At 41.0% G+C, this 26,524-nt stretch overlaps 1 protein-coding gene across 1 annotated transcript in view; it reads right to left on the bottom strand.

The window, feature by feature from the left end:
* KIF26B (kinesin family member 26B) overlaps nt 1-26,524 on the bottom strand; it is a 763,222-nt gene that overhangs the window by 94,077 nt on the left and 642,621 nt on the right. Inside the window, exons 7-10 of the mRNA XM_060243792.1 lie at nt 24,401-24,494; nt 21,013-21,275; nt 19,031-19,214; nt 15,092-15,251 (exon numbers count right to left, since the gene is read on the bottom strand). Coding sequence (XP_060099775.1) covers nt 15,092-15,251; nt 19,031-19,214; nt 21,013-21,275; nt 24,401-24,494 — 701 coding nt within the window. The remainder of the gene's footprint in view (nt 1-15,091; nt 15,252-19,030; nt 19,215-21,012; nt 21,276-24,400; nt 24,495-26,524) is intronic.

Here is a 26,524-nt window from a genome sequence, read left to right as displayed (position 1 = left end):
AGGACTTTTTGGACCAATCTTTCGGCACATCTTGTGTTCTCCAAGAATTCTCAAAAATAATAGCCAGAGGCTCAGAAATTACATCCTCAAGCTCTTTTAGAACCCTTGGATGCAGTTCATCTGGCCCTGAGGACTTAGTTTCATTTAAAGAAACCAGGTGTTTATGTACTACCCCTATGCTGATCCTAGGTTGGAACTTCATACCCTCACTACATGATCTGTTTTTGCCATGTTGAGCACTGTTTCCCACAGAAGAGAAGACTGAGGAAAAGTATAAATTGAGCAGTTTCACACTCTCTTCATTACCTGTTACAGTTTCACTTTCCTGCCCTCGCAATGGGCCTACCATGTCCTTGCTCTTTTTCTTACTCTGAACATAAGAAAAGAACCCTTTTTTGTTGTTTTTAGTATCTTTGGCCAACCTAAGCTCATACTGAGCTTTAGCTTTCCTAACTTTTTCTCCACAAGCACGGGTGATTTGTTTATATTCATCCTTGGCTATAAGGCCCTCCTTTCAAATCCTAAAGGAGTCTTTTTTATTTCTCAAGTCTTTAGAGACCTGTTTATAGAGCCAACTCGGCTTCTTTAGGCTATTTCAATTTTTTCTCTCAGGAATCGTCTGTGATTGCACTTTCAGTATTTCACTTTTAGGAAACTCCCACCCTTTTAGGAAACTCCCACCCCTCCTGAACCCCTTTCTTCCTAAGTATTTCTGACCATGGGATTTTACCCAGCATAGTTCTAAGTTTATCGAAATTTGCCTTTCTGAAGTCCAACCTATAAGTCTGACTACAAAATCACATGGTCACTACTGCCCAGGGTGCCCACCATTTCCACTTCTTCAATCAATGTTTCCTTGTTGGTGAGAATCAAATCCAAGATAGCAGATCCCCTTGTTTCCCTTTTCACTTTCTGGAAAAGGAAGTTGTCAGCAAGTAAAGTCAGGAATCTATTTGACCTTTCATTTTTAGCAGAATTGGACTTCCAACAAATGTTCGGGTAATTGAAATCTCCCATGACCACTGTATCCCTTCTCTTGGAGAACTTTGCAATCTGTTGTAGGAGTATCTCATCCAAAGTCCTCTGCCTGGCTTGGTGGTCTATAGCAGACCCCCACAATAATATCACTGTTATTTCTTACTCCTTTTATTTTTACCCAGAGACTCTCAACTGAGCTGCCATGCTCAGATTCACATATCTCCTCACAAATATATACCTCCTTCACATGTACTGCTATGCCTCCACCCTTTCTCATTTGTCTGTCCCTTTTAAATAAGTTGTAGCCCTGAATCTTAACATTTCTGTTGTGAGTGTCATCCCACCATAGTAAGGCCTACTATGTCATAGTCTCCTTCTTGTATTAGGACTTCCAGTTCCTCCTGTTTGTTTCCCATACTCTGTGCATTAGTGTAGAGACATCGGAATCCATGTTTTATGCATCCTGAGCGTTTAGTTTCCATACATACCTGCAAGTTAACATTACCTAGCGTATGCACACCTCTCTGCAAATCTTTAGTGTTCTTATCCCCAGTTTCTGGCATCATAATGAGGCTTTGAATTATTGTCTCGCTCCTCCATACAATTTAGTTTAAAGCCCTCCTTATTAGGTTAGCAAGGCTGTTACCAAACACCCTTTTTCCTACCATCATAAGGTGCAAACCATCTCCTGATAGAAGACCACCATCTTGAAAGCGTAAGCCATGGTCCAGAAGTCCGAATCTTTCCTGATGACACCATTGACGTAGCCAGTCATTTATTTGAAGTATTCTTCTTTCTCATCCTAAGCCATGGCCTTCAACAGGAAGAACTGACAAAACACAATCTGTGCGCCCAGCTCCTTCACCTTCTGACCCAGAGCCACATAGTCTTTTCTGATACGTTCACTAGGCTATGACGGGCAGTATCATTCGTTCCCACATGGATCATCAAGAAAGGATAACAATCCGTGGACTTGACAAGTCTTCCTTTTTTTTTAACTTAGTGATTCAAACAATTTTATTAATAACATATGGTAATCAATTTCTTACATCATTAATAACTACTTTTTTATCTATCCCGTATATTACTTTCTACCCACCCCTCCCCCTGTTACTTGACCCCCGCCGGTGTTATATACTTAAAATATTAATATTAAAGGTACTCTTAATTAATAAGAACCAAAATTAATATCCTCCTCCCTCTTGTACTAAGTCATTATCAAAAATTGTCCAATGTCCTTTTATTTTCCACTCTTTTTCTACGTAACTTCTGAACTTTTTCCACTCCATCTTAAATACTTCTAAATCATAGTCTCTTAAGGTTCTTGTTAACTTGTCCATTTCACTCCATGTCATAACTTTTACAATCCAATCCCATTTCTCTGGTATTTTTTCTTGCTTTCACAACTGTGCATACAAGTACCAGATTAAAGTTCTATCTTCTTTTGGAAATTTTTCCATTTGTAATCCCAACAAAAAAGTCTCTGCAACTTTGTTAAATTTGTATCCCAAGATCTTAGAAATCTCTTGTTGAATCATCTGCCAATACTTTTTTGCTCTTTCACAAGTCCACCACATATGGTAGAAAGAAGCTTCATGTTTTTTACATTTCCAACATCTGTCTGGCATCTTATTGTTCATCTTTACCAACTTTTTAGGAGTCATATACCATCTGTACATCACCTTAAGACAATTTTTTTTGATACTCTGACATGCTGAGAGTTTCATAGAGTTCTTCCACAAATATTCCCATGTGTCCATCTGTATTTCTTTATTTACATTAATTGCCCACTTAATAATTTGAGATTTCACTACTTCATCTTCCGTAGACCATTTTAAAAGTAACTTATAAATTTTCAAAATTAATGTTTCATTATCTCCAAGCAGAACTTTTTCCATTTCTGTTTGTTCTCGTCTTATTCCTTCAGTTTTAAAATCACTTTCCACCAAACTCTTTATTTGTTGCATTTGAAACCAATCGTATTTATAATTCAGCTCCTTAGCAGTTTTCAACTCTATTTTACCGCTTTGTATTTTTAATAGTTGATTGTATGACATCCATTTTCCCTCTCCTGACTCAGCTGTTATTTTTATTACTTCTGCTGGCACTATCTATAGTGGTTTTCTCACATCGCCATATTTCTTATACTTCATCCAAATATTTAGCAGATTATTTCTTATGTAATGGTGAGAGAAAAAACCATCCATCTTTTTCTTCCCAAAGTGCATATAAGCGTGCCAGCCAAATTTATTTCCATGACCTTCCAACGTTAAGTTTTTTATTCAATAGCGTCACCCAATCTTTTATCCACACTAAACAAACTACTTCATGATATAATCTTAAATCTGGTAATTGAAATCCTCCTCTTTCTTTTGCGTCTATTAAAACTTTCATTTTAATCTTTGGTTTCTTTCCAGCCTATATAAATTCTGAAATCTTTCTTTGCCATTTATTAAATTGTTTACTATCTTTCACAGTCGGAATAGTTTGGAATAAATACATTATTCTCGGCAAAATGTTCATCTTAATTGCAGCTATTCTACCAAGCAATGACAAATTAAGCTTGTTCCACTTTATCATATCTTCATCCATTTTACGCCATAACTTTTCATAATTATTTTTAAATAGATCACTGTTCTTCATTGTTCTTTTTTAAATTTTTTGCTATATATCCATCTGGTCCAGGTGCCTTTCCGATTTTCATTATATTAATTGCTACTTCAATTTCTATTTTTTCAATTGGATCATTCAATTTTTTTTCCATATATTCAGTTAAGGGTGCTATTTTGATATTTTGCAAATACGCTTTGATCCTTTCTTTCTTTACTTTAACACCCTTAAATAATTTAGCATAATACTTAAAAAATTCTCTCTTTATTCCTTCTTGATCTACCATCTCTTTCCCATCAGCCACAATTTTATTAATAATTTTACTTTCTCTCTTTTTCTTAAATTGCCAGGCCAAGTACTTTCCAGGTTTGTTTGCTCCCTCAAAAGATTTCTGTTGTAATTTTTTCAAATTCCATTCCATTTCCTTATTTAACAAATGTCTCATTTGTGTTTGTAATATTGTAATCTCCCTTATAATTTTCTTTTTTCCTGGCCTTTTTCTTAATTCACCTTCTTTTTTCTTAATTTCATTTTGAATGCATCTGTTTATCTTTTGCTCTCTTATCTTTATTATTCAATTTTATTAATATTCCTCTCATTACTGCCTTGTAGGCATCCCACACCATCTGAAATTCTATATCTTCTCTATCATTGACTTGGAAGTAAGCTTTAGTTTCCTTTTCTAAAGATGTCACTATTTCTTTATTTTGTAGTAAATCTTCATTTAATCTCCATCTTCTCGACTTTTTAGACAATTTTGTAATCCACATTATTGGGTTATGGTCAGCTCCTATTTTGGGTAAAATCTCTATCTTCTTTGTTATAAGTCCGAAAACTTTGGTACCCCACAATATGTCAATTCTAGAAAAAGAATTATGTCTGGTTGAAAAAAAGTTATAGTCCAGTACTTCAGGATTGAACTTCCTCCATATTTTCTCCAAATTCTCTTGTTTAACCAGCTAAAAAAAAGACTTTGGCAATTTCCCTTCTTTATCAATTTTTTTTCTTCCCAGATCTATCTATTGTGTTCTGAATTGTTCCATTAAAGTCCCCCATCAACAAAATTTGCCCATAGGTCACTTCATCAAGATGTTGCATAATATTTTTAAAGAAAATGTCCTTTGCACCATTTGGAGCATAAAGTCCCAACAATAAAGTTTTTTTTAGCATTCAGTGTAATTTCCACCACTATATACCTTCCATCTTTATCTTTAAAAACCAATTTTGGATGTAATTCTTTTTTAATAAAAAAATTACTCCTCTTTTCTTCTTGACAAGTCTTCCAATACTTTCTGTCACATCCTGGATGCACCTGGCAGACAGCAGACCTCTCGGGATGACAAGTCTGGTCAACACACTTTGGGCTCCACCCCTCTGAGCAAGGAGTCTCCAATTACCTCTACCTTCCTCTCCCTATCTTGGGGAGCAGAAGCTCCAGGCTTCTTATGAGAAACTGTGTTCAAGCTTTGTGGAGGCTGGAGAAGTAGCCCTTGTTCCAATGATTCAGAATTAGTTACTGCGGGGAGATCCTGGAACCTATACATCTCCTGATTTTCTTGCTCCTTTGTGTTACATTTTTCCATGAACCTTCCTCCTGTGTTGGCTTCTCTTCGAATTGCTGAGATACCACTTCCTCTTCCTCCTCTTGTCCTTTCAAGAGCGCTTCATGAGTTCTGTCAAGAAAATCCTCACTTTCCTTTATACACTGCAGTGTGGACAATCGTGCCTCCAGTCCCTGCATTTTCTTCTCCAGCAGGGCTACTAACTTACACTTGCTGCAAGTGTAATTTCTGCCACTCTCAAGTAGAAATACAAACATACCACAGTCTTTACACGTCACTGCCTCTGCTCCCTCACCAGCCATGCTGCTGCCATCCATTTCAAAATTCTCTTTATCTTGACTTCTCTGTAAATTCCACCACCAACTGCCCCTTGACACTACTCGTGAGGAACTACCCACCTTCCTGCAGAACCCCTAGGCTAGACCCCCAGGCTAAGAGCCACAGGCCAAGAGCCCTTTGGCTCACGACTCTGGCAAGGATGAGCCTTGCAAATTAAAGGCTCAAGCCCCCACCCACCTCTGACTCAACAGCCAGAGCAACAGCAGAAGGTGGAGCCAGCAACCACCCCCAGGCAAACAAGCTCTGCTCTCTCAGCAGCAACTGCACAGACACATAAAAGCAATCAGAAACCCCTCTCCAGTAGGCACCAAGCACTCACACAGTTCTCTCCTACAGCAACCCTAGGTAATGCTCCCCAGAATTATTAGAAAAGCAAATCAACACTCACCTTACCAGCAGTTCTGTCCCAGCTCTAAGCACCTTCCTCTTATGCAGTTGAGCCACTTCTGCCTCTGGCAAGGATGAGCCTTGCAAATTAAAAGATCAAGCCCCCACCCACCTCTGACTCAACAGCCAGAGCAACAGCTGAGGTGGGGCCAGCAACCACACCCAGGCAAACAAGCTCTCCTCTCTCATCAACAGTTTACCAGCAGTTCTGTCCCAGTTCTAAACACCTTCCTCTAACGCAACTGAGCTGGTCAGGTTTCCAGATCTTTGTTAGCTTTTGGATCTTGATTGTTGTCTGAAATTTTGTGTGTATTTTTGATAAATTTACTTAGTATGATGAATTCATTCCTATCCTCTTTTATAGACGGATAAAATGGAAAGGTAGAATAGAAATATTTTATTAATAATCAATGTTTCGTTTGACCGCCATGCCTAAACATATGCAGCTTCTCACCACCGCTACGCCATTTTACAGGGGTCAAACCTCAGATGACTCTTACATTCTGTATATTTATATGATGTTCCTATAAAAGGATTCTCACTACCATACAAAGAATACAGAAGTTTCTTATATTTCCTAATTGAGCAATAAAACATAAAGCCTCTTCCTCAGCTAATTTGTTGTAGCCTGTCCTTCAAATATCAACTTTTCTCAAAGCTTAAAGCTCATAAATATTTTGCTGCTGAAGACTTTCTAAAAGGATTTTACGGGATACTGAAATGTAGAACAAAACATACTTCCCACTGTGAAACTCTTAATACAACTGGTTTCAACATGGCTGCTGCCCTGCTTCCAATTCTTTGTTTGTATTCTCCAGAACTGCTTCCATTAGTAGGGGTGGAGTGGGGACATCAGGAATAGTATGATGGGGGGGGGGGGTTGTTTTTTTTGACAGTCCCTAGTGAAACATGACATCACTTCCAGGAAAACCAGGATGTCATAGTTCACTAGGGACTGCAAAAACAAAAAATAAAAAACTGAGGTAAAACCATTTCTAGTTTTTTCCCGGAAGTAATGTCAGTCCTTGCTAGCATTTCCTATAGAAGCATGACATCACTTCTGGGTTTTGTCAAGAAATGATGTCACACCATCTAATTCTTTCTCTGCCAGCCACTGGTATTACTCCACTTGTATGCCCTGTTCACACACATGCTTTGTGGAGGGCCAGCCAGGCTGCATCTCAGTGAGGGGAGCCCTCAAAACACATGGCATCCATGACAGTGTTAGACTCTGAGACACTCTGCCAGGCTTGGCACACAAAATGGAGTCTGGCAGCACCCTGGACAGGCTGCTCCAACTCCACAGATGTTCTGTCCTCAAGGTCCAGCACATTCAAGCATTGAACAAGTTGGGTAAGTATGCATCAATCTCTTTGTCTCTGGCTAAGGTGTGATCATGGGGCCAGAGCACCAGTCATGTCTTCTAGTTGGCTAAGGAGAAGGTTCGGCATGGGAGCTTCTCTCCTGGTGGCTGAGAGTGATACGCTCTTTCACCTAGCTGCTAGCTAACTGGGTCCAGCAGCTGCATTGAGCAACTGCGGGGCAATGTGAATCTGCCAGCAGGCAGGAAGATGTGACTCACGCCTGAGAAGGTGTTGCTAAAAAAACCCTTCAAACTGTGGGTGACCCAGAAAAGAAGCAGCTACGTTGTGCTCCAGTGCTGGCAGGGACACGGTAATAATGGCAACCGCTGCTTTATGGGTACCTGGCTGACAGGGGAGGGGTACGGAGCATGAAAGGCCGCTGACCCTAAGGGGTTGGGGTGGGATTGTAGGGGAGCAAGAGGGCCCTGTAGTGGGAGCCGTGGCTGAGGGGTGGGCATGGGAATCAAAGTAATGTTTATACCCTCCATTGGGAGGGAGGAAGAGAGCTGAGGAAGTGTGGCCTGTAACTGGACCCAGAAAGAACCTTGTCTCAGTCATTGCTCTTAAGGAAAAGGTCTACTATTCTCCCTCACCACCAGTAGCTTGGCTTCATGTTTGAGGCTGAGAAAGGAGATAACCTTCCTCTCATGTCTGTGGCAGTGAGAAGCTCCTCCCTCCTGCTGGAGCAAAAGGCGGGAAGAGGTAGATTGGCAGCAGGGAGGAGCGGAGAGTAGCAAGGCTGGATGGGAGGGCCTCTGCTCTTCACCAGTAGCCTGGCTCAGCCCAGCAGCATGGTGACAGCCCAATGGCAGCAGGAGTGGAGGCACTGCTGGTCTCAGGCCCAGCTGCAGCATCACCTTGCCACTACAGCCATCTTCAGAGACCCTGCTTTAGATGCTCCCATCTGAGTTTAGGCAGGTGGCAATCCAGGAGAGGGTTTTCTTGGTCATGGCACCAGAACTCTGGAACTCTCTCCCCATGGAAACTCATCTGTCCACTTCTGTTGCCAGCAGATGGATACTGTTTATCTTTCCTTCAGTGATCCCTCCCACCCTATAATTGTGGTTTTTGTGTTTTTATGTTTTTAATTGTTTTCATAATGTGGGGGGGGGGGGGATTGTTGGTTTTAATGGTTTTTAATACATGATTTTTTCATGTATGTTTTTAATCTTGGTGGCCCTGATGAGGGCTGAAGGAGAGCCAGTTTGGTGTAGTGGTTACGTATGCGGACTCTTATCTAGGAAAACCGGGTTTGATTCCCCACTCCTCCATTTGCACCTGCTGAAATGGCCTTGGGTCAGCCATAGCTCTGGCAGAGTTTGTCCTTGAAAGGGCAGTTGTTGAGAGAGCCCTCTCCAACCCCACCCACCTCACAGGGTGTCTGTTGTGGGGGAGGAAGGTAAAGGAGATTGTGAGCCGCTCTGAGACTCTTCGGAGTGGAGGGCGGGATATAAATCCAGTATCTTCTTCATCTTCTTCTTCTGAAAAGTGGGGCATAATTCTTACAATCACTTTATTTTCTATCTGCCTCCAGTTCCTAGCCCATCAAGTTTTTTTTCCTACTAATTGCCAGTTTAGTTTCACTTCTACTTGACTCCAGAGGGTAGGGGCTTCTGCTAATATAACTCTTAGTAGGCAATTTGAAAGCAACAAGTGTCTTTGCCCGGTGAGTGTTTTGGCTCAGCTCCATACTTTAAAAACAAACAGTTGCTGTCTAGCCCTCCAAACACTCCTAATTGTGGCAGGACTACTAAATATTGGGAAAACCTATTTAATTCTTAAACATAAAAGTAAATTAGTGAGGTGCCAAAGGACCACGGACCAACATAAATAAAATAAAATAAACATTTAGTTAGCAAACTATCATCCATAAGCAAGAAAAAAGTCCCAATCTGTGCTAAGGTTCCTAGAAGAGATCTAGCAGACAATTTATTTATTTACTTGTGTTATTTATAGTTTGCCTTTCTCACATGGATACAAGACAGTTTACACATAGTGAATCAGTACAGTCAACAAGATGGGATATTCAGTAATTTCAACACTAGGATATCAGAAGACTGGAAATCACCAGAAAGAACAGGAGCACAATGTAAGTGTTAATATATTTTAAGAAGTATAGAAATTGCATAATAGGATACTGTTTATTATATACTATATACAGCAGAAAAGACCACATGTCCTGAGCAGGTTTGTGAAATTATTATCTAAGCAGGTTTGTGAAATTATTATTATTATTTTGCTGTGCAGCCTAATCACCTGTGCAGCCCTCTTGAATAGTTCAGTTTTGGATAGTTTGCGGAAGGCCAAGATAGTGGGAACTTTCCCTACCTCCTCAGGCAGGCCATTCCACAAGGTGGGAGCCACAATGGAGAAAGCACAAGCAGTTATCTCTGCAACCCAGTAGAGGGGAAGGGAATACAGCGGCAGGACAATGGCTCAAGCAGAGTACTGACCACCACGGGGTTTTCCAAATTGCAGTTATTTTGACTTAGCAAGAATATACATAGATTTATTAACCACCCGTGACAAGTGCACAACAAAGGATGTCCATTCCAATTCCTGCCTCCAGCAAGAGGACTGATCTCAGCAAAAACTGTTACAACTTAAAGCGTGTGATTTAGCTGCAGATTAGGGTTGCCAGTCCTCCAATGGGAGCACGGGATCCCTCACTTTTGCAGGCTGGCCAGCAGGGGGAAATCCTGCTCCCTCCCAACTGACCTTTTCGGCCAACTTCTGGTTTCAGGCCTACTTCTTGTTGGGGGTGACACTCTGGTTTTGCGGTTTATGCTTTGAAGCCAAATTTACCAAAAAAAATTTGCCCAAAAGCCAGAGTTTCACCCTCAACAAGAATTAGGCCTCAGAATGTCCAACATTACTTCCAGTCTTCTGGAAGGATGTCAGGAGACTACTGCTGGCCAGGTAAGTTGACTTGGTAACCATGTTCTGAGATGAAATTAAGTAAGAGGCTGCCATTGCTAAATATTAACCACTGCTGAGGGTTTTATCAGCACAGGCCTATGACACAATCCACCGATGCTGGCTACTGCTGTCCCTTGAGCAGTTCTGTGACCATGCTTTTGAAGCAATCTTGCAGCCTACTGTTGCCACTTAAACAATCACTTTCTATGCAATACCCTCCATTACGAGAGGCAACCACTAACAATGCTTCCAGTTGATTTTAGGCAGCTCTGAAGTTCCTAAACAGGATCTATAAGGAATCTCCAACTTAGCTCTTACCTGGTAGGAAGAAATCAACATGATGCTAGGGGTTGATGAGAGCGGCAAAGAGGGAGGCAAACGCAATTGCGCAAGTATAAAGAGCAAACTATCAGGAAGAGAACTGATTAATTTAACTGGAACGTTTAAAATCCTTATTTCAGAGCAGCTCTCTGCATGCCAATCTAAATTTCTCTAATTTAGAAATACTCAGATAGCAATACATTAAAAAGCATCACCCCAATCTAACAGTTCATGGATGTATTAACTTTTCCCCACACTGCTGACAATAAATATATTTGTGTTTGTCATATGTTGCAGTTTTTCTACATGGAACTGAAATCCCTATGGAGATTAGCTGTTATGAAGAAGTCCCGTTTCAAATGATATAATCCATTTTCATATAGAAAGGCTACATAAGGTGAAATATCCCTGCCATTCTTTAACACTTACTTGCTCAAACAAATGCACAATTCCACCTCCCTTGATACTAAGCCACATGATACCACTAGGCAATAGAAACCCAACATATGAAATGCTACAGGATTCAAAAGCATTGGTACAAGAAAGATTTATGAACTAAAAAATAAAATAAAATTTTAAACTGGTATTATTTAGTACAGGATTCATATATTCTTACACTTTTCTAAACACATCTCTTGCATTCCAATAGTCATTACACTGTTTAAAATGATTATTTCCAAAACAGCATTATCATGAATTATTACTCTAGCTGCCTAGCAACCAGCATCATTTTTTTAACACGGAGCTCTATAAACTAGTATCTAAAATTTGTGCAAATGAGTATTCATTTGAGGTCAGAAGAGACACATTCATCTTAGAAACCAGACACAGAAAATATAATGGTAATGTAGATTTGAATGCATTTAGAGAAACAAAGCAGCAGTATCTACTACATGCATCTTAGTAAAATCTTCCGACTTCTGCATTAAGCAAGTTATATAAAACTTAGTGAATAATACAATGTAATCTTCATTTCTCTAAAAAGTTGCTTTTACATATATCAGGATGCTGTTTTCAGTAAACAATGGACTCTTTATTCAGAAAGACATGTCATAAGGCCAAGATTTCTACAGTTTATATTTGGAGTTCCTTTGCATGCAGGATTTTTTTTTTTTGTTCATTTAACTGGGCTGTAGGGGTGGGGATAAACTCTGGGCTCCATTCTATCCTATGTGCCCAAAGGACAGAATAGACTCCATTCTATCCTATGGGCCCCACAGGATAGAATGTAGGGATTGGGCTGCCACTGCAGGGGGGTTGGGGGTGGCAGGGCGCCAGAAGTTAGCCTTGCCTAGGGTGCCAGATAGTCTAGGGCTGGCCCTGTGTGTTATACAATTTAAATCTTTGGAATTGTTTGTTTGATGGCTAGTAAGCCATTTAAACAGGCCAATGTTTCTTTTGCAAACAGATTCTGTAAACAGCTTATTGAGAGAAAACTTTGCGCTTCTTTTCATTAGATAGATGCAAACATGAACAAGTGTTCTGGCACCTGCAAGTCTACAGAAACCCAGAAGTAGTACAGAATAACAGCTGTGAACCAGGGCAGGAGGAGTCTGCCAGTGTAGTAGTGGAATACATTTTTGGTGTGGCTTTTCTTCTACATATTGACATACACTGCCAAGGAAAACAGCTGTTGCAGTTAACTCAACTGATACTCTGTAGGCTTAGCATAACAGCATTTCTCCAGTTTTTCTTCGCTCTGCCTTCTTTTCAGGCCACAAACAAACATAAGAAAGCTTATAGACATCATAGGAAAACTTTTTGCTGATATTATCACTAGCCTGCAAATTTCAAGCTCCACATGGTTTGGGAAAATGATTATTATGCCATCACAAGGCTTTTTTTTTTTTAGCAGGAATGCAAAGGAATGAAGTTCCAGCTGGCTTGGTCAAGGGGTGTGGCCTAATATATAAATAAGTTTCTGCTGGGCTTTTTCTACAAAAAAGCCCTGTGTGAAACAATGGTGATGTCAGGGTGTGTGACCTAATATGCAAATAAGTTCCTGTTGGGCTCTTTCTCCAAAAAAAAGGCCTGTGCAATCGTATTTTGGCCTGATGCATATTCCACTGTAGGAAGTGGGTTTAATTTTGTACTAGCAGATACTCATAAGAGCCAGTTTTAACACAGAATGATAAATAAAGAATCCATCAACAATTATTAACTACAGCTGTAGACCACTGAAAAAACAGCACAATGTTATTACATTATTCACAAAGTTCAAAATCATATTGAACAGGCTGATATCAAGGCCAGCAGAACCATACCTAAGGTAGCTCAGTCATGGAAGCCTCACTGAAATTAACTGGAATTGCACAAGACCACTTACAATTGAACTGTTCATTACTTTGACACTATTGCTATTGCATATTTTAAAATTCATAAGTAACTTATGCACACTTTGTTATAATGAGAAAAAAGTGGCTGAGAATATGAGAAAGCATTTCTAAAATGGTCAGAGGATATAGGCAACATGATAGTATAGTCACGATACTAATGGTGCAGTCCGAGATGACTGGGCTCAAGAGCTGATAACGAGGGCTGGTGTGGTATAGTGGTTAAAGCACTGGGCTAAGATTTGGGATAACTGGGTTCTAATCTCTAAATTGGCCATGGAAACCTGTCAGCTGACTTTAGGCCCATCACAATTTCTCAGCTGAGCCTGCCCTCACAGGGTTGCTGTTGTGAGGATTAAGTGTAAGAGTGGGGGCATGATCTGAAAAGCCACTCAGGGAGAAAAATGGGGTATAAATAAAAAATAAGCATTATTCTCTGTGCAGAGTTACTTTAAGCTAAATCCACCAAAATCAATGGATTTAGATGGGAGAAATTCCGTATGTTTGTACTGTATGTTTCTAAAACAACAACAAAAAATCATTCTGGCTGCAAGAGAAAAATCTTAAGAATTTCAAGACAAAAAAGAAGCCATGACACCACACAGTTTTAGGGTGCCTTCAAATATATGGCTCCAGCTTGTAATAGTTTTTATAGTTTTATCAAGAGAGAACAGCAGCATCTCACATATCTTTTTTGACAGGAAGACTGAACTCAAGAGCTGATAATTAATTGGCTATTAGTTCTTCCAGCTTTAGAAACAGAAATTGATTACCTACCACTGACAGCACCTTCTCAAACAAACAAAAAATAACTAGGCAAATATGCACCAACAATATTTATCTATATAAAGGTATGGAAATGTGGATGTTGGAAGGGGTGGCGGGCACATAATTTTAATACATAATTCTCCTTTAACCAGAGGCAATATGGCCTCATTCCAGGATAAGGTAGGAATAACATGTTGCCTGGTGGCAAAGAAAGAACCAAAGGACAAGAAGAAAAACTATATCACTGTTCCAAAAAACAAAACATCATTCACATTCATCAGTGAACTTATAGTACAAGAAAAAGTAATCCACATTTGATGACAAGGGATGAAAGTGATAATGAGTTAAGCACAGTATCTCAGAGGCCTTGTTCACACCTGCAGATGGGTTTGCTCCCTGCAAAATGGAGGTCAAGCTCACATATTTCACAGTTTGCATTTATCCTTTCCCCTTTGAAAAGGAGTATATGTTCAAATTTTAAATGTACATTAATATAATGTGCTTTGGTGTGATCTCTTAATCTTCAAATCAGGTATCAGTTTGCACTTTCCGTCCTGTTCCTCTTTGAAACCAGGAGGTGAGCTTGAGTAGGATTCATACATTAAACAAAATTTCCCCTGAATATGTATACCACCTTTACTGCAATATTTCATTGTTTAAGAGAGTTGGTGCATTAAATTGCATTATCTTCCTGCTCTGTTAATTCAGCCCCCTTAAGCAGGAGTCCTCTGTTCCTATGCCTTAACGGTGACAAGATTTCATATAGTAGGGTGATTCATACTGGGTAAGACTACAAACAGCTTAATTCATATATCAGTAACACTTTGTAGTCCATGTCTCCCTACTGACAGTTGCATACTCATTGTGGTGAGAACGCATGGGAACAGAGGTTTTCTTGTTAAGGGGACCGAAAAAACAGGCTCAAGCTGGTATTAAAACTTGAACTACAGAATTATGAATTATAGAATCTCTATATTCAGCACTCTTAACAAATTCACAAATGGAATACTAAGCACACAACTGAATGGCCTACTTTCACTAGCCCCCCCCCCCCTCCTCCAAAGTTACAAGAATAAGTATGAGGTGGAGAAGGAAACTGGGAGATGCAACAGCTGATGCATATTGGGGCACTGTGATGGGAATGATGAAGCAGAACTAGTAGGTGCCAAGGAAGAAAAACAACAGTGGCAGAGTGACATAGAAGAGGATTTTGTTGGAGGTGAATAGAATAGAAATACGACGTTACCCAACTATAACTTCTATACCTCTTGAACTTTGAACAATCTTGGTAAGAGACATTCTGGGTTCCACAGAAGTTTATGTTGATAGGGATAAATTGCTAGTCCATAGCGGGACCTCCAGATCGGTTGGCACTCAATCAGCTATTGAGGAAAAACTAGGGACAAGTGCAAATAGCACTGTTCTTAATGACACAACTGAACTAAAGCTGAAAGAAAACAGAATTGCATTTACCTGTAACTGTTGTTCATGAGTGATAGAGGCCACTTACTTGTATGGAATGTGTTTGCTGCCATTGACAAGGGCAAGGATAACATTGCCCAGTGCTGACAATGAAAGACAGAGTCCAGAACCTCCTTCTCGATTTTTGCTGAGTGGTTTAACGCAACTACCCAGGTCAATGAGGTGTAAGCGGCTGCGGCCTCCAGACACTGCCAAAAGACAACATGAAAAGACAGAACAAGAATTGGTTTTCTGATGGGGTTTAACAAGTATAGGTGTTAGGAGCTTTTCATGATCTACCTAATGAATGAAGTATAACATACCATTAAGTAAAATAATAATCATCCTCAAAGACTCAACTTTGGAAGGCCCTGTCTTCCTGAATGTTCTTGGATGCCACTCACTTGTGAAATTTTATTCCATTTCAGGTGCCATTTGTTTTAATGCTTTTTAGGATTTCTAATTGCTTCAGACTGGGTGAATTACATTAAGGTCATATGTTGTATTATGCTGTTCCCACTGTAATATTCTTATTTGTAATGTGCCTTCAGTCTCAATGAGAAAGCTGGACTATAAATGGAGTAAACAAATAAAGACAATTAATTGAGAGGCAGTAAAATCTGCCTAGGTATTATTAGACCACTATGAATACTAACAAAACTAATGGGCATTCTCTACTTGAACCTCGAAATAATTTTTTTTAAGCAATTCTGTTTGGGCCAGTTCATTTAACACACAGTATATCTGGAAGTTTCTCTAGTTTAAAATATCTAAATAAATCAGTCAGATAAGATAGGAACCAAGTACAAAATTGCCCTTCAAAATTCATAGTAGTTGCGGTTGGGAAAGGATCAACCATCCACGGTTGAGAAACTATCATAACAACTTATGGGATACACATACATTCTGTATGCAGTCATCTTGTTTAGAGATGAAAGTGTCCTGGATCTTAGTCTAAGGGCAGAACTATGTATGAACAAGAAAATGCTGAACAAGAAAATGCTGCTGTTCTGTGTATCTTCCTCCTCTCTTTCCTCTGACTTGTAGTATTCTACAATGTGTAATGCAGTGTCAGCCAGTTAATGTGAGCATTCATATTGTCTCTTTCCATGGGAGGTGCAGGTCATTAACTAATAAAACCCTTAGTTAATTAAGTTCTATCTGTGAATTTTCCTCTCACAAAATTTTCCTTTATCTTGTTCTTAGCTGTGCAGCCCCTTTTTCCTTCTTTGTTTTTCTCTAGCTGTCTCACCCAGTCATTTGAATTTGTACAGGTAAATGCTGACTCAACCTAGGGAACTGGCAAGAAACTAAATTCATCTTTAGTCCTTGTTTGATAACAAGGATTTATGAGGTAAACAGGAATGAAGAAACTGTATAAAAATAATCATCAGATAATTTGTCACAAACAAGTAACCATTTCTGTTATTCAGATAGGCCTTTAAAATTTGAGGAGAGAAATTTCTTGGCAGTTTCTGCTTACATAAACAAGCATAAGTTTTTTGGTCTCACAGACACTAAAGCTGGTGAGGGCAGAAGCTTTCATACAAGTTCCAGTTTCCTTCCTTCTCTACTGGCTACGAATCACCCCCCCCCTCCTTCAAGGAGCTATTTCTCTAAGACTTGGTAGGATCACCCCCCCCCCCCTTCATTAGGAGCTATTTCCCTTAGTTTTGATTCCCTAACTCAGGATCCTTCTTGATCCCCTCACAGTCTGCTTCACTCTCTCACTGTTAACTGTCAACCCTAATTGACCCTCTCAACTAAATAATTCCATTTGAATTTCCTCTCACTCAAAGTTCTCAAAATGGGTTAAAGCCTTAGCCATTTACTGCACGTCACACGGTTATTACCAAAAGAAATGAAATGGAATTGCCTGTACATAAGATATTTGGACTGTGTTTCTTACATGTATATGCTACATATTTATATTACCTAACTGGATACAGAATGTATATACATAAATGTACACAGGAATCCAATGTATGTTATGTGGTGACACTCATCCTACATATTGGAGAATAAATTGCAACATAAACAATCCAGAAAGTGACAGCAACTAAAATGTTTATTGTTTGATTTCCTTTCTTGATCTATACATAATCAAGGCTGACACACAGATCTGAAAGCAGAAGAGAACAGTCGCTATACTTTAGAACTGTTTAGTTATTTAGACAAGAATTCCATAATGGAAACAGGCAATTACTTCCAACAAGTTTGCAGGTTTTTCTAGTGTAAGAAAGCTACTCTGTGATGAGAGAATTCTTAATTAGGGCCACAGAATTAGCTGACTCATATCCTTACTCTGTGTTAGAAAGAGCATTTTCTTATGGGGCTTCCTAGCATTAGTTTATACAAAGAAGTAATACCAATTCAGTTGATTATGGTTTGATCTGGCTAGGTATTATTATTACTGTTGTTATTGTTATATTTAATTTCCATTCCACCCTTCCCCCAAGCGGACTCAGGGCGGGTTATAACATACAACACAACAATAGCTCAGCTACTTTAAAACTTTAAGCCTTAAACAAGATGAAAATCTGATAAATCACTCCACAGTGTCCCAGCACTATATAGCAATAAAGAAGAGAAAGGTCAGAGCATTTAAAAATTCTCTAATGGTACAGTTCATTTTTTTCAGGTGGTCAACGCAAGCATTATAGTCCAGTGACACAACAATTACAGCAAATTGTATGTTGGTCCCTGGCTGCTAAGGGCCTTAAAGGTTAAAACTAACACCTTGAAATGGATCCAGAAACTCATTGGCAGTCAGTGGTGTAGCACTGGCCGAATGTGCGTCCGCAGAGACGTCACAGTCAGTATGCGTGCTGCCCTATTCTGCACCAGCTGCAATTTCTGGATCAGGTACAAGGGTAGGCCTGCATTCAGTGCGTTATAATAGTCTAATCTGGAAGTGACCATTATGTGGATCTCTGTAGCTAAGTTGTGAGTGGCAAGATATGGAGCCAGTTGCCACACTTGCTGCAGATGGAAAAAAGCTGACTTGGCAACCACATTGACCTGGGCCTCCATCAATAGTGAGGCACCCAGAATCACTCCTAGACTCTGAACTTTTGGTGCTGGTGTCAATGTTACCCCACCCAGTGCTGGGAGCTGAATTTCCATATTCATATTTCCATATCCAGTCCCCCGCATCTCAGGTACAGAACCTCCATCTTGGTTGGATTCAGCTTCAGACAACTCTGCTGTAGTCAAGAAGGCCCTTTCCAAAATATCTGGGACTGAGTTCATCTGTCCGTCCATTAACAGATAAAGCTGGGTGTCATCAGCATTTTGATGATACCTCAGCCAAAACCCCTGGACCAACTGGGTGAGGGGGCACATATAGGTGTTAAAAAGCATCATGGAGAGGATCACCATCTGAGGGATGCTGCAATCCAGTAGATATTGTGGAGAAACTCTCTTCCCTAGGTATCAGGGTGGCAAGCTAAAGAAGAAGCCAATATAATCTGGAAAGGCAGGCAGCAAGTCATGTGCCCATGGAACAGACAAAGAGGAAGAGAGGTATTCAGCCAATTAGCTCAGTTTTTGTGGAAGTAGGTAGCTCAGACAAAGGAGATTTGGGGTATTTATATGATATTGAACTCCCTTAGCCCTTGTAGCATCTGAAAAACTGCTTGAGACAGCCTGAGACAGCTGTCCCCTTCAAACAATCTGCATCAGTTGCATCAAAGTGGATTAGGAAAAAGACTAGAACAAGCATTTCTATTCAGTCAGCCACATCATGATTTGTTCTTTGACTAATCCTGAACCACACTATTTGAAGTTACAACTTCAACACATACCCCCAAATAGAAGATCTCTAGATTTAACCTGGTACATCCACATGCAACCATATTTCAGAACTGTTCATGATATCATACACTATTTACATATGCAAACTGGCACAATCAAATTTTATTACCATCAGAACGACTGTTTTAAATTCGGAATTTTTAGAAACAGATGGTAATGTCATGAGACTTACTTCCTCCTTTGCCACTCTTTTCCATTCGGTATTGGTAGATGTGCAGAGTGAAGAGCATGTGGGAATTTTTGTGATCCTCCTCATGACAATCTTGCTGGCTGCTTCGACGTGAGGCAATAGCAGCATCAAGGAAGAAAGCAGCTTTCTCTGCAGAAGGGGCCCGGAGTTCACTTTGATTCTGAAGCTGCAAGGCAACCCAGAGAACGCAAAGCACATAAAATGTGCTTACTGAGTTTAATACTGGCAAGTGATTTTCTGTTGTTAAGTTATACTGTTAAGTAAGAATATGATCTGCATTAAGGTAACATTCTGCTCCGCGAAACCATTTGGGCAAAAGAGAATTCCCATGCAGAAATGCCTTTACTGTAAAAAAAGAAATGCAAGATGCTTCACCCCAAATCCATGATGCTGAACTCCCTGTTTTGGTTTCCTTGCTTCTTACCCCCGGGTGGCACTGGATACTGGCACTACCAATTTACTCTACCATTAAGGCTTTTCCTGCTCAAATGCACACTTACTTGGTCTTTCCAATAACCTCAGCTTTGGGATTGTAATGGACCATACAATGTGCTTTCCCCCAACAGTGGGCCTTAAAGATTTCTGTCTTTTTCACGGTCAAGCTAGATGTAACTCTCAACATGTGGTTGCTGCTTTTGCCTTTTTAGAGTTTATGAGAATTTATCATATCCAGACACAATAATATTCTGCATTTCCTTGACCCTATTTCTTTTCATTGGGGAGTGCAGAAACACAGATCATTATGATATCAGGACAAAATCTATGATTCATGACAAATGGCAAGATGACAGAGCCACATGTGGTCATTAAGAAACTTATGTCTGTGGCAGTAGCAATTATTTGCTCCTAATGGGGGGATATTTTGACTTTTTTCAGACTTTGGTGAAGATTTATTATGGTAGTGGAAAGTGCTGTCAGGTCACATTAACTTATGGCAACCCCATAGGGTTTTGAAGGCAAGAGACTTCCAAAGGTGATTTATCAGCACAGCAAACCTGGACTTCCTTGGTAGTCTCCCATCCAGTACTAAACAGGACCAACACTGCTTAGCTTCCAAGATCTGATGGGATCAGGCAAGCCTGGGCTATCCAGGCCAAAGGCTTATTATATTGCATATATATATATAGAGAGAGAGAGAGCACATCGTTTCAATGAAACCCTGAGCCAAGACTGTGTGGCCATTTGTTTCAGGAGTTTCTGAAAGTCTTTCTTCATACATTCCTTTCTGAGCACATTTACATCCCACAGCAAGGAGGTGATAGTCTCTGTCAGTACAGCACAGTAAGCAATTTTACCAACAAGAAAGCTATCAGAAATTCCTGCTGACAATGGTGCCTAGAGGATTGAGCTGTAATTTTTTGAAAGATCACTAGATGACTATGATCCGTGTACTCTATCTTTCAACTTAGTCAGGAAGGCTTTTTAAAACAAACAAACAAACGAACAAACCTGTTGGGTGTTCTTGACTGAAGACAACAGGAATTATTCTTGGCTTCCCCAGGTCTCATATTCACTTCTTGGCAGCAATTAATAAGTTGCTATTAATACTTCCTACAACATTACTAATCCAAGGCCATAAATAATGCAGGTCCCAGAGATATAAACAGCCATATTATTGGTCTCAAGCTATTTGTGCAATATTGTAAATATTTTAGTGTATTGTTTATACATTGGAGAAATTTTTATAGGAGGAGACAAAATTTGTTCGATTTGAATCCTTTCACATTTTACAGCAAACAAAGCTCCCTGCTCAGCATCAAGTTGTGCCAAAGGCACAAATATTTAGGCCAGGAGAGCAGATGGCCCTGCAGCTGCAAGTCATAAAGTTTTTTGTGTGTCTGAGAATAAATACTTTCAAGTTGGTGAATGTTCACTTTGTGGATTTTTTAAAATCTGAAGCCACCCTAGGAGAAAACACTGCTCCAACAGGTATACATTGTGAATTAATAGAGCCTTGTATTCACCTGCATGCCACAAATTGGGTCCTCACAAAGGTAGACACCTGGGGACTGACCATCTTGTAAGCTGCCTGTTGCCACCTCTGACAGCAAGTCTCTCAAATTTTCTTCTTTTCCCCATACTTCCACTGCTGAGATTCGAACTGAGAAACGAGCGCCTGTCTTCTCTTTTCGTTCATTAATCAGCTTGAAAAGCCAGGAGATGGCACAAGGGATTATGCCAAGGTTCTGCATGGAATCATCCTTTCCAATCATAGTGTAGGACTTTCCTGTTCAGAATGGAGTGGAGGAAAATAAGACAATAAAGAACAGATGAAAAATGGAATCAGAGAAATGCATGTGCAATTGAAAATATTTTCACTGTGACCAAATCCTTATCTGCAATAAGGCAGTTTGTTTTACTGTGACAGTGAAATAGTGCTTAAAAATAGAGTTATCCATCCATATTTTTCCACCCTTTCTCCAATAAATTTGGGCTGGTTCCCTCCTTCATTTTTCCCTTATAACACCCTTGTGGCTAAGGAAGAGTGACTCACTCAGGGGTATCCAATGAGATTCACAGCTAAGTGGGAATTTGAATTTGGGTCTTCTCCACTCCTAGTACAACACTCAAATCACTACAAACGGGCCTCAGATTCAGTGGGAGCTCACAGGAGCACAGCTCCTGAACCTTTCTGAGAGTTCCACCTCTTCCTTCTGAGAGTTTCACCTCCTTGTCCATTGAATAGTATGTGCAGCTGCATAACTATCCCTGGATGAGCTCTACCACCTATTTTTCTACAAAATGACCCTGACTACAAAACATTGTCTTTCAATGTTGGATCCCTAGCAGGACATAAAAGGATAGTTCTGACTAACTCCATGGTTTGATTTTACATGAACTAACCCTGTGCTAACACATACTCTCCTCAAACCATTGGGCTGTGAGAATTAGTGACGTCTGCTTGGTGTAGTGGTTAAGTATGTGGACTCTTATCTGGAAGAACCGGGTTTGATTCCCCACTCCTCCACTTGCACCTGCTAGCATGGCCTTGGGTCAGCCATAGCTCTGGCAGAGGTTTTCCTTGAAAGGGCAGCTGCTGTGAGAGCCCTCTCCAGCCCCACCCACCTCACAGGATGTCTGTTGTGGGGGAGGAAGGTAAAGGAGATTGTGAGCCGCTCTGAGACTCTGAGATTTGGAGTGGAGGGCGAGATATAAATCCAATATCTTCATCTTCTATTGTTTGCATTTACTTCCAAACCCTCAAGCAATAGTAGAAAAGAGGAAGAGTTCAGTAGCACCTTAAAGATTAACAACATTTGTGACAGGGTAAGAGATAGCTGACTATGGCCGTTTTCGCACTAGCGTTTGCTCCGGCGTAGCGCCCCATTTACCTCCGGATCTTCTCTTGGATTTCGCACATGTTGCTCCGGCGCTGCGCTTTGCTCCGGCACTTCAGGGATTTTACGCTGGAGTATGTTTTTCAGCAAGTTGCCGGAGTTTCCGAAAACCTCCGGATCCACTCCGGATCCACTCAGCGGAGTTTCCTGTGCGAAATCCATCCACGCCGGATCGACTGCTTTGGGGGCGTCACCCTCTCCCTTTCCGTCCTCCCACCCCATCCACCCGCTTGGCCAATCATCAGCCTTTCGCGGCGCTTCCCCAAAGTGCCGGCACGGCCATTTTTTTTTTAAACTTCACAGTTTTGCGTAATAGCGATATTTCGAAATTAACAAATAGAAAAAAAAACCCTCCTGGAATAGCCTCAATTGGCACTTCAATTGGTTTCGTTAGAATTTTTTTTTATTATTGACTTTAGTTGCATTATTCCGCTGTTGCGTTATCTCGATAATGCGAAAACGACCATTGTTGGGGGGGGGGGAATGTAGTGCCGGTGCGGGCCAAAGCGTCCATGTGTGTGTGTTTTAAAAAGGGAATGCCTCCCTCAGCTGTGCCACCAGGATTTCTGGACCTGCACAAAATCGCCATGTATAAAATGGGAAGTTGGAGTCCTGCATTCTTCTCCCTGGCTACATTCCGCTCGGTTAGAAAGTAGACGCGAGCGAGCTCCTCACACGCGCCACAGAAGGGGAAGGAGAGAATGGAGCGGGGGGGGGAGCTCTGGCAGCAGGAATCAGTCAGGTCCCTGTTGCAAGCGCCAGCCGGGGAGGGGAAAGAGAGCGGAGGAAATTTGGGGGGGGGGGGATCTAGTGCTTCAGAATTTGGGGGGGGGGGAATCTAGTGCTAGGATTCTCCACTGTGAATGCTTCCGTTAATACATAAAGGGCTGTGGAGGATTCTACAGCTGCAGCCAATCCATAAGCAGCAGCAGCACACGTGATGCGGTTTGTCCAAGAAAAGAAGGGGAGGGAACAGCTCGATGTTACGTTAGTACGTCATTACGCAACCAGACTTGCGCTTAAAAAAAAAATGATTGACAGGGCATCGGACTCAAGCCGATGCCAGTGGGAAAACGATTTGAGCCGGGGCTTCAGGGAAGGCGACTCCGCAAAGAGTCACTAGTGGGAAAACGAGAAAAATGATCCGGACATAATTGCGCCGCGGAAAAAGGGGAGCAAACGCTAAGTGCGAAAACGGCCTAAGTGAGCAGTGACTCACAAGGGCTCATACCCTACAACCTTTTGTTAATATTTAAGGTGCTACTGAACTCTTGCTCTTTTCTACTGCTACAGGCAGACTAACATAGGTACCCATTTTGATCTCACTAGCTATACTTTATGCTCCCCTTCCCACCTGGGATTGTAAACTAGTGTCAGACTGTGGGGTGCTGTTGTTGCTGTTTTTGTTAAAAATTTCAAATCAATAAAAGATTAAACGAGTAACAAATCCAAAATGTAAAATGCAAAGTCAGAGATAACTGGTAAAGAGTTCAGTAGCACCTTTAAGACTAACAAATTTTATTGTAGCATAAGCTTTCAAGAAACAGCTATCTTCATCAGATATTCCTCTAGATCTATGGTTTTCATAAATCAGTAATTTTGAGATGTATAAATCTGTCAGTGGGCAGTTTTGAGAGAACTGGAAACGCAATTGTTTCAGGTAAAGATTACTTTGAATGGGAACCATTTTTCAAAACTAATCCAAGACCATAGGATCCAAATATATGCAATTTAGAGGTGGCTACTTCCCTTAGCATAATTTTAGATCATTATTATAAGACCCTACGTCACCCCAGAGTTGGAAATGACTGTTGTTTGCACAGGGGACTACTTTTTTAAAGAAAAGGGAAGAAAAGGAGTGTCATCCCCCCGCTGCCCCGTTACTGGAGGATATTTGAGGAGCACAGTATGGACAGTGGGTGATACAAACATGATTAGAAAAGACTGAAATACAGGTAATCATAAGATGTTTTTCTAAGTATTATTGTTTGACCAGGAAAACAAATATACTAACCTAGTTTGGCATGCCCAAAGCAAAATACACATCCATCTGCACCATTCACCACAGACTGGATCACCTCAGCTACTGTTCCTGCACATACTTCAGCCTGTCATAAAGGCAAGAGGATTATTTTTTTTTTTAAAAAAAAAGTTAAAGTCTCTCTCTCTCTCTGGGGCATGTGTATATACACATACAGATCCCTCAAAGAAGACTGTTTCAGTAATGGTAACGATCATCAATATATTGCTTAAGAAAGAAAGGAAACAGCCTCAGGCTGTTTGGTCCCAGCTCAAAACAAATCTGCTCATGATGTTGACTGCTCAGCAAGTTCCTGCACCATCTCCTGCCTCATGTCTCTAATGCAAGTTATTAAGGCATTCTAGATACAGGCTATTTTTGATACTTGCAGACTTGTCAGTCTTAGATAAAGGGTCACCGTTCTCTCATTATGGCTACCATCACAATAAAAAGCAATAAATTCAAAAAGCATTAACTAAAAATAATAGGTGTTCTTATTCTCCCTTCCCCCAGCAATCCTTATTCAGTTGTATCTAGATTCAGTACTATACAGCACATTTCTAGGTCTTAGCACAAAAATGAGATTGCACTTATGATCTTGAGGGATGAGCTCACCCAGGAGGAAATTAGTAGACACTATGACTAATTGGTTTTATTATATATTTCAGTAACTTTTAATGTCATTGATTGTCATATCATGATTATGAGGTGGCAGGGCTTTGTAGCTGGAACTCCTTTGCATATTAAGCCATACACCCCTGATGTAGCCAATCCTCCAGGAGCTTACAGGGCTCTTAGTACAAGGCCTACTGTAAGCTCCAGGAGGATTGGCTACATCAGGGGTGTGTGGCCTTATATGCAAAGGAGTTCCTGCTACAAAAAAAGCCCGGTGAGGTGGTATATAAAAATCTGAATAAATAATTTTTTGTGGTGCACCTCTGTAATTTAGCATTGGATTGCTGGACTAGTTCTGCATGTGTCTATTCATTGCTGTTCAATGAGGTCCCACAGGGTGGTAAAAATGATTCCTTATCACCATAGACTGGGCGTTGGGCGCTGGGCATTGTGCCGACCGCTGCCGCGAGCCGGGAGCTGGGCGTTGCACCGACCGACCGACCGTGGCCGACCGACCGACCGCTGCCGACCGACCGATCAATCGACCGCTGCCGCTATTGCGGGCCGGGAGCTGGGCGTTGCACCAACCGAGCTGGGCCGGACTAGGCCGACGCGGAGGCGAGGCCGCGGGCTGGAGTTTGTGAGGCGGCCAGAGAGAGAGTGCAGAACCGTGGACTGGAGTGCACGGAGTAGCCGACAAGAGCGAGGGGCACCGTGCATGGCGGCGAGAGGCAGACGGCAGCAGGGGCAAGACGCAACCCGTCCGGCTTACTCCAGGCAGAGCAAACGGAAGCTGTGGGGACGACGTGACTGTGATCGCTGCCGGGGTGTGAACGAGATGGACATCCAGACGCCCGCGACCAAGAGGCTCTGTATGGGGCGAATGGTGCACGGAGACCTGGTGAGCCGAGTACAAGGGACTGGACTGCACCCCGAGGCAGCGACAGCGGAGCCAGAACCCCTTCTGATTTGGCTCATAAAGACTCAACCCAAGCTACTGGGAAGGCACAGGGGAAGTTTGGCTCTCCTGGGTCCCCTAGCCGCTGGAGTATACTGGACTCTGGACAACAGACTGCGCCAACAGAAATCCAGTCAGAAGCTGAAGATATTCAAAGGCACTAGCACTTTAAGAACTGCAGGATCACTACCCAAACTGGTAGCTTTGATAACCACTCCTCACTGAGATTAAAAAAAAAAAATTGCATTGCTGGTAACTAAGAGACTAGATTGTTAATTAGTTATTTAAACAGTGATTTATTAATTGCTTAGCTTGATTGTTGATTTATTATTGGCAGATTAAATTGAGAGGCTGTAATGAGGGGATATATTTATTTATTTATTAATATGCCACAGATGTTTAAAGTTTTTTAGCTAATCAATTTGAGGAGATTAGGGTTGGGGTTTAAATTCAAGTAACTACAGATTAAATTAATAGAGGACCAGGCAATTTAGAACTGTGAATTAGAGGTAGGTGAGGGGGTGAAATTTGAATAAGATAACTGG

Source organism: Heteronotia binoei, chromosome 1 (genome assembly GCF_032191835.1).
Source record: "Heteronotia binoei isolate CCM8104 ecotype False Entrance Well chromosome 1, APGP_CSIRO_Hbin_v1, whole genome shotgun sequence".
NCBI classification, from domain to species: Eukaryota; Metazoa; Chordata; class Lepidosauria; order Squamata; family Gekkonidae; genus Heteronotia; species Heteronotia binoei.
The sequence above is the reverse complement of the archived record's forward strand: the minus strand, read 5'-3'. Positions and strand labels throughout refer to the sequence as shown.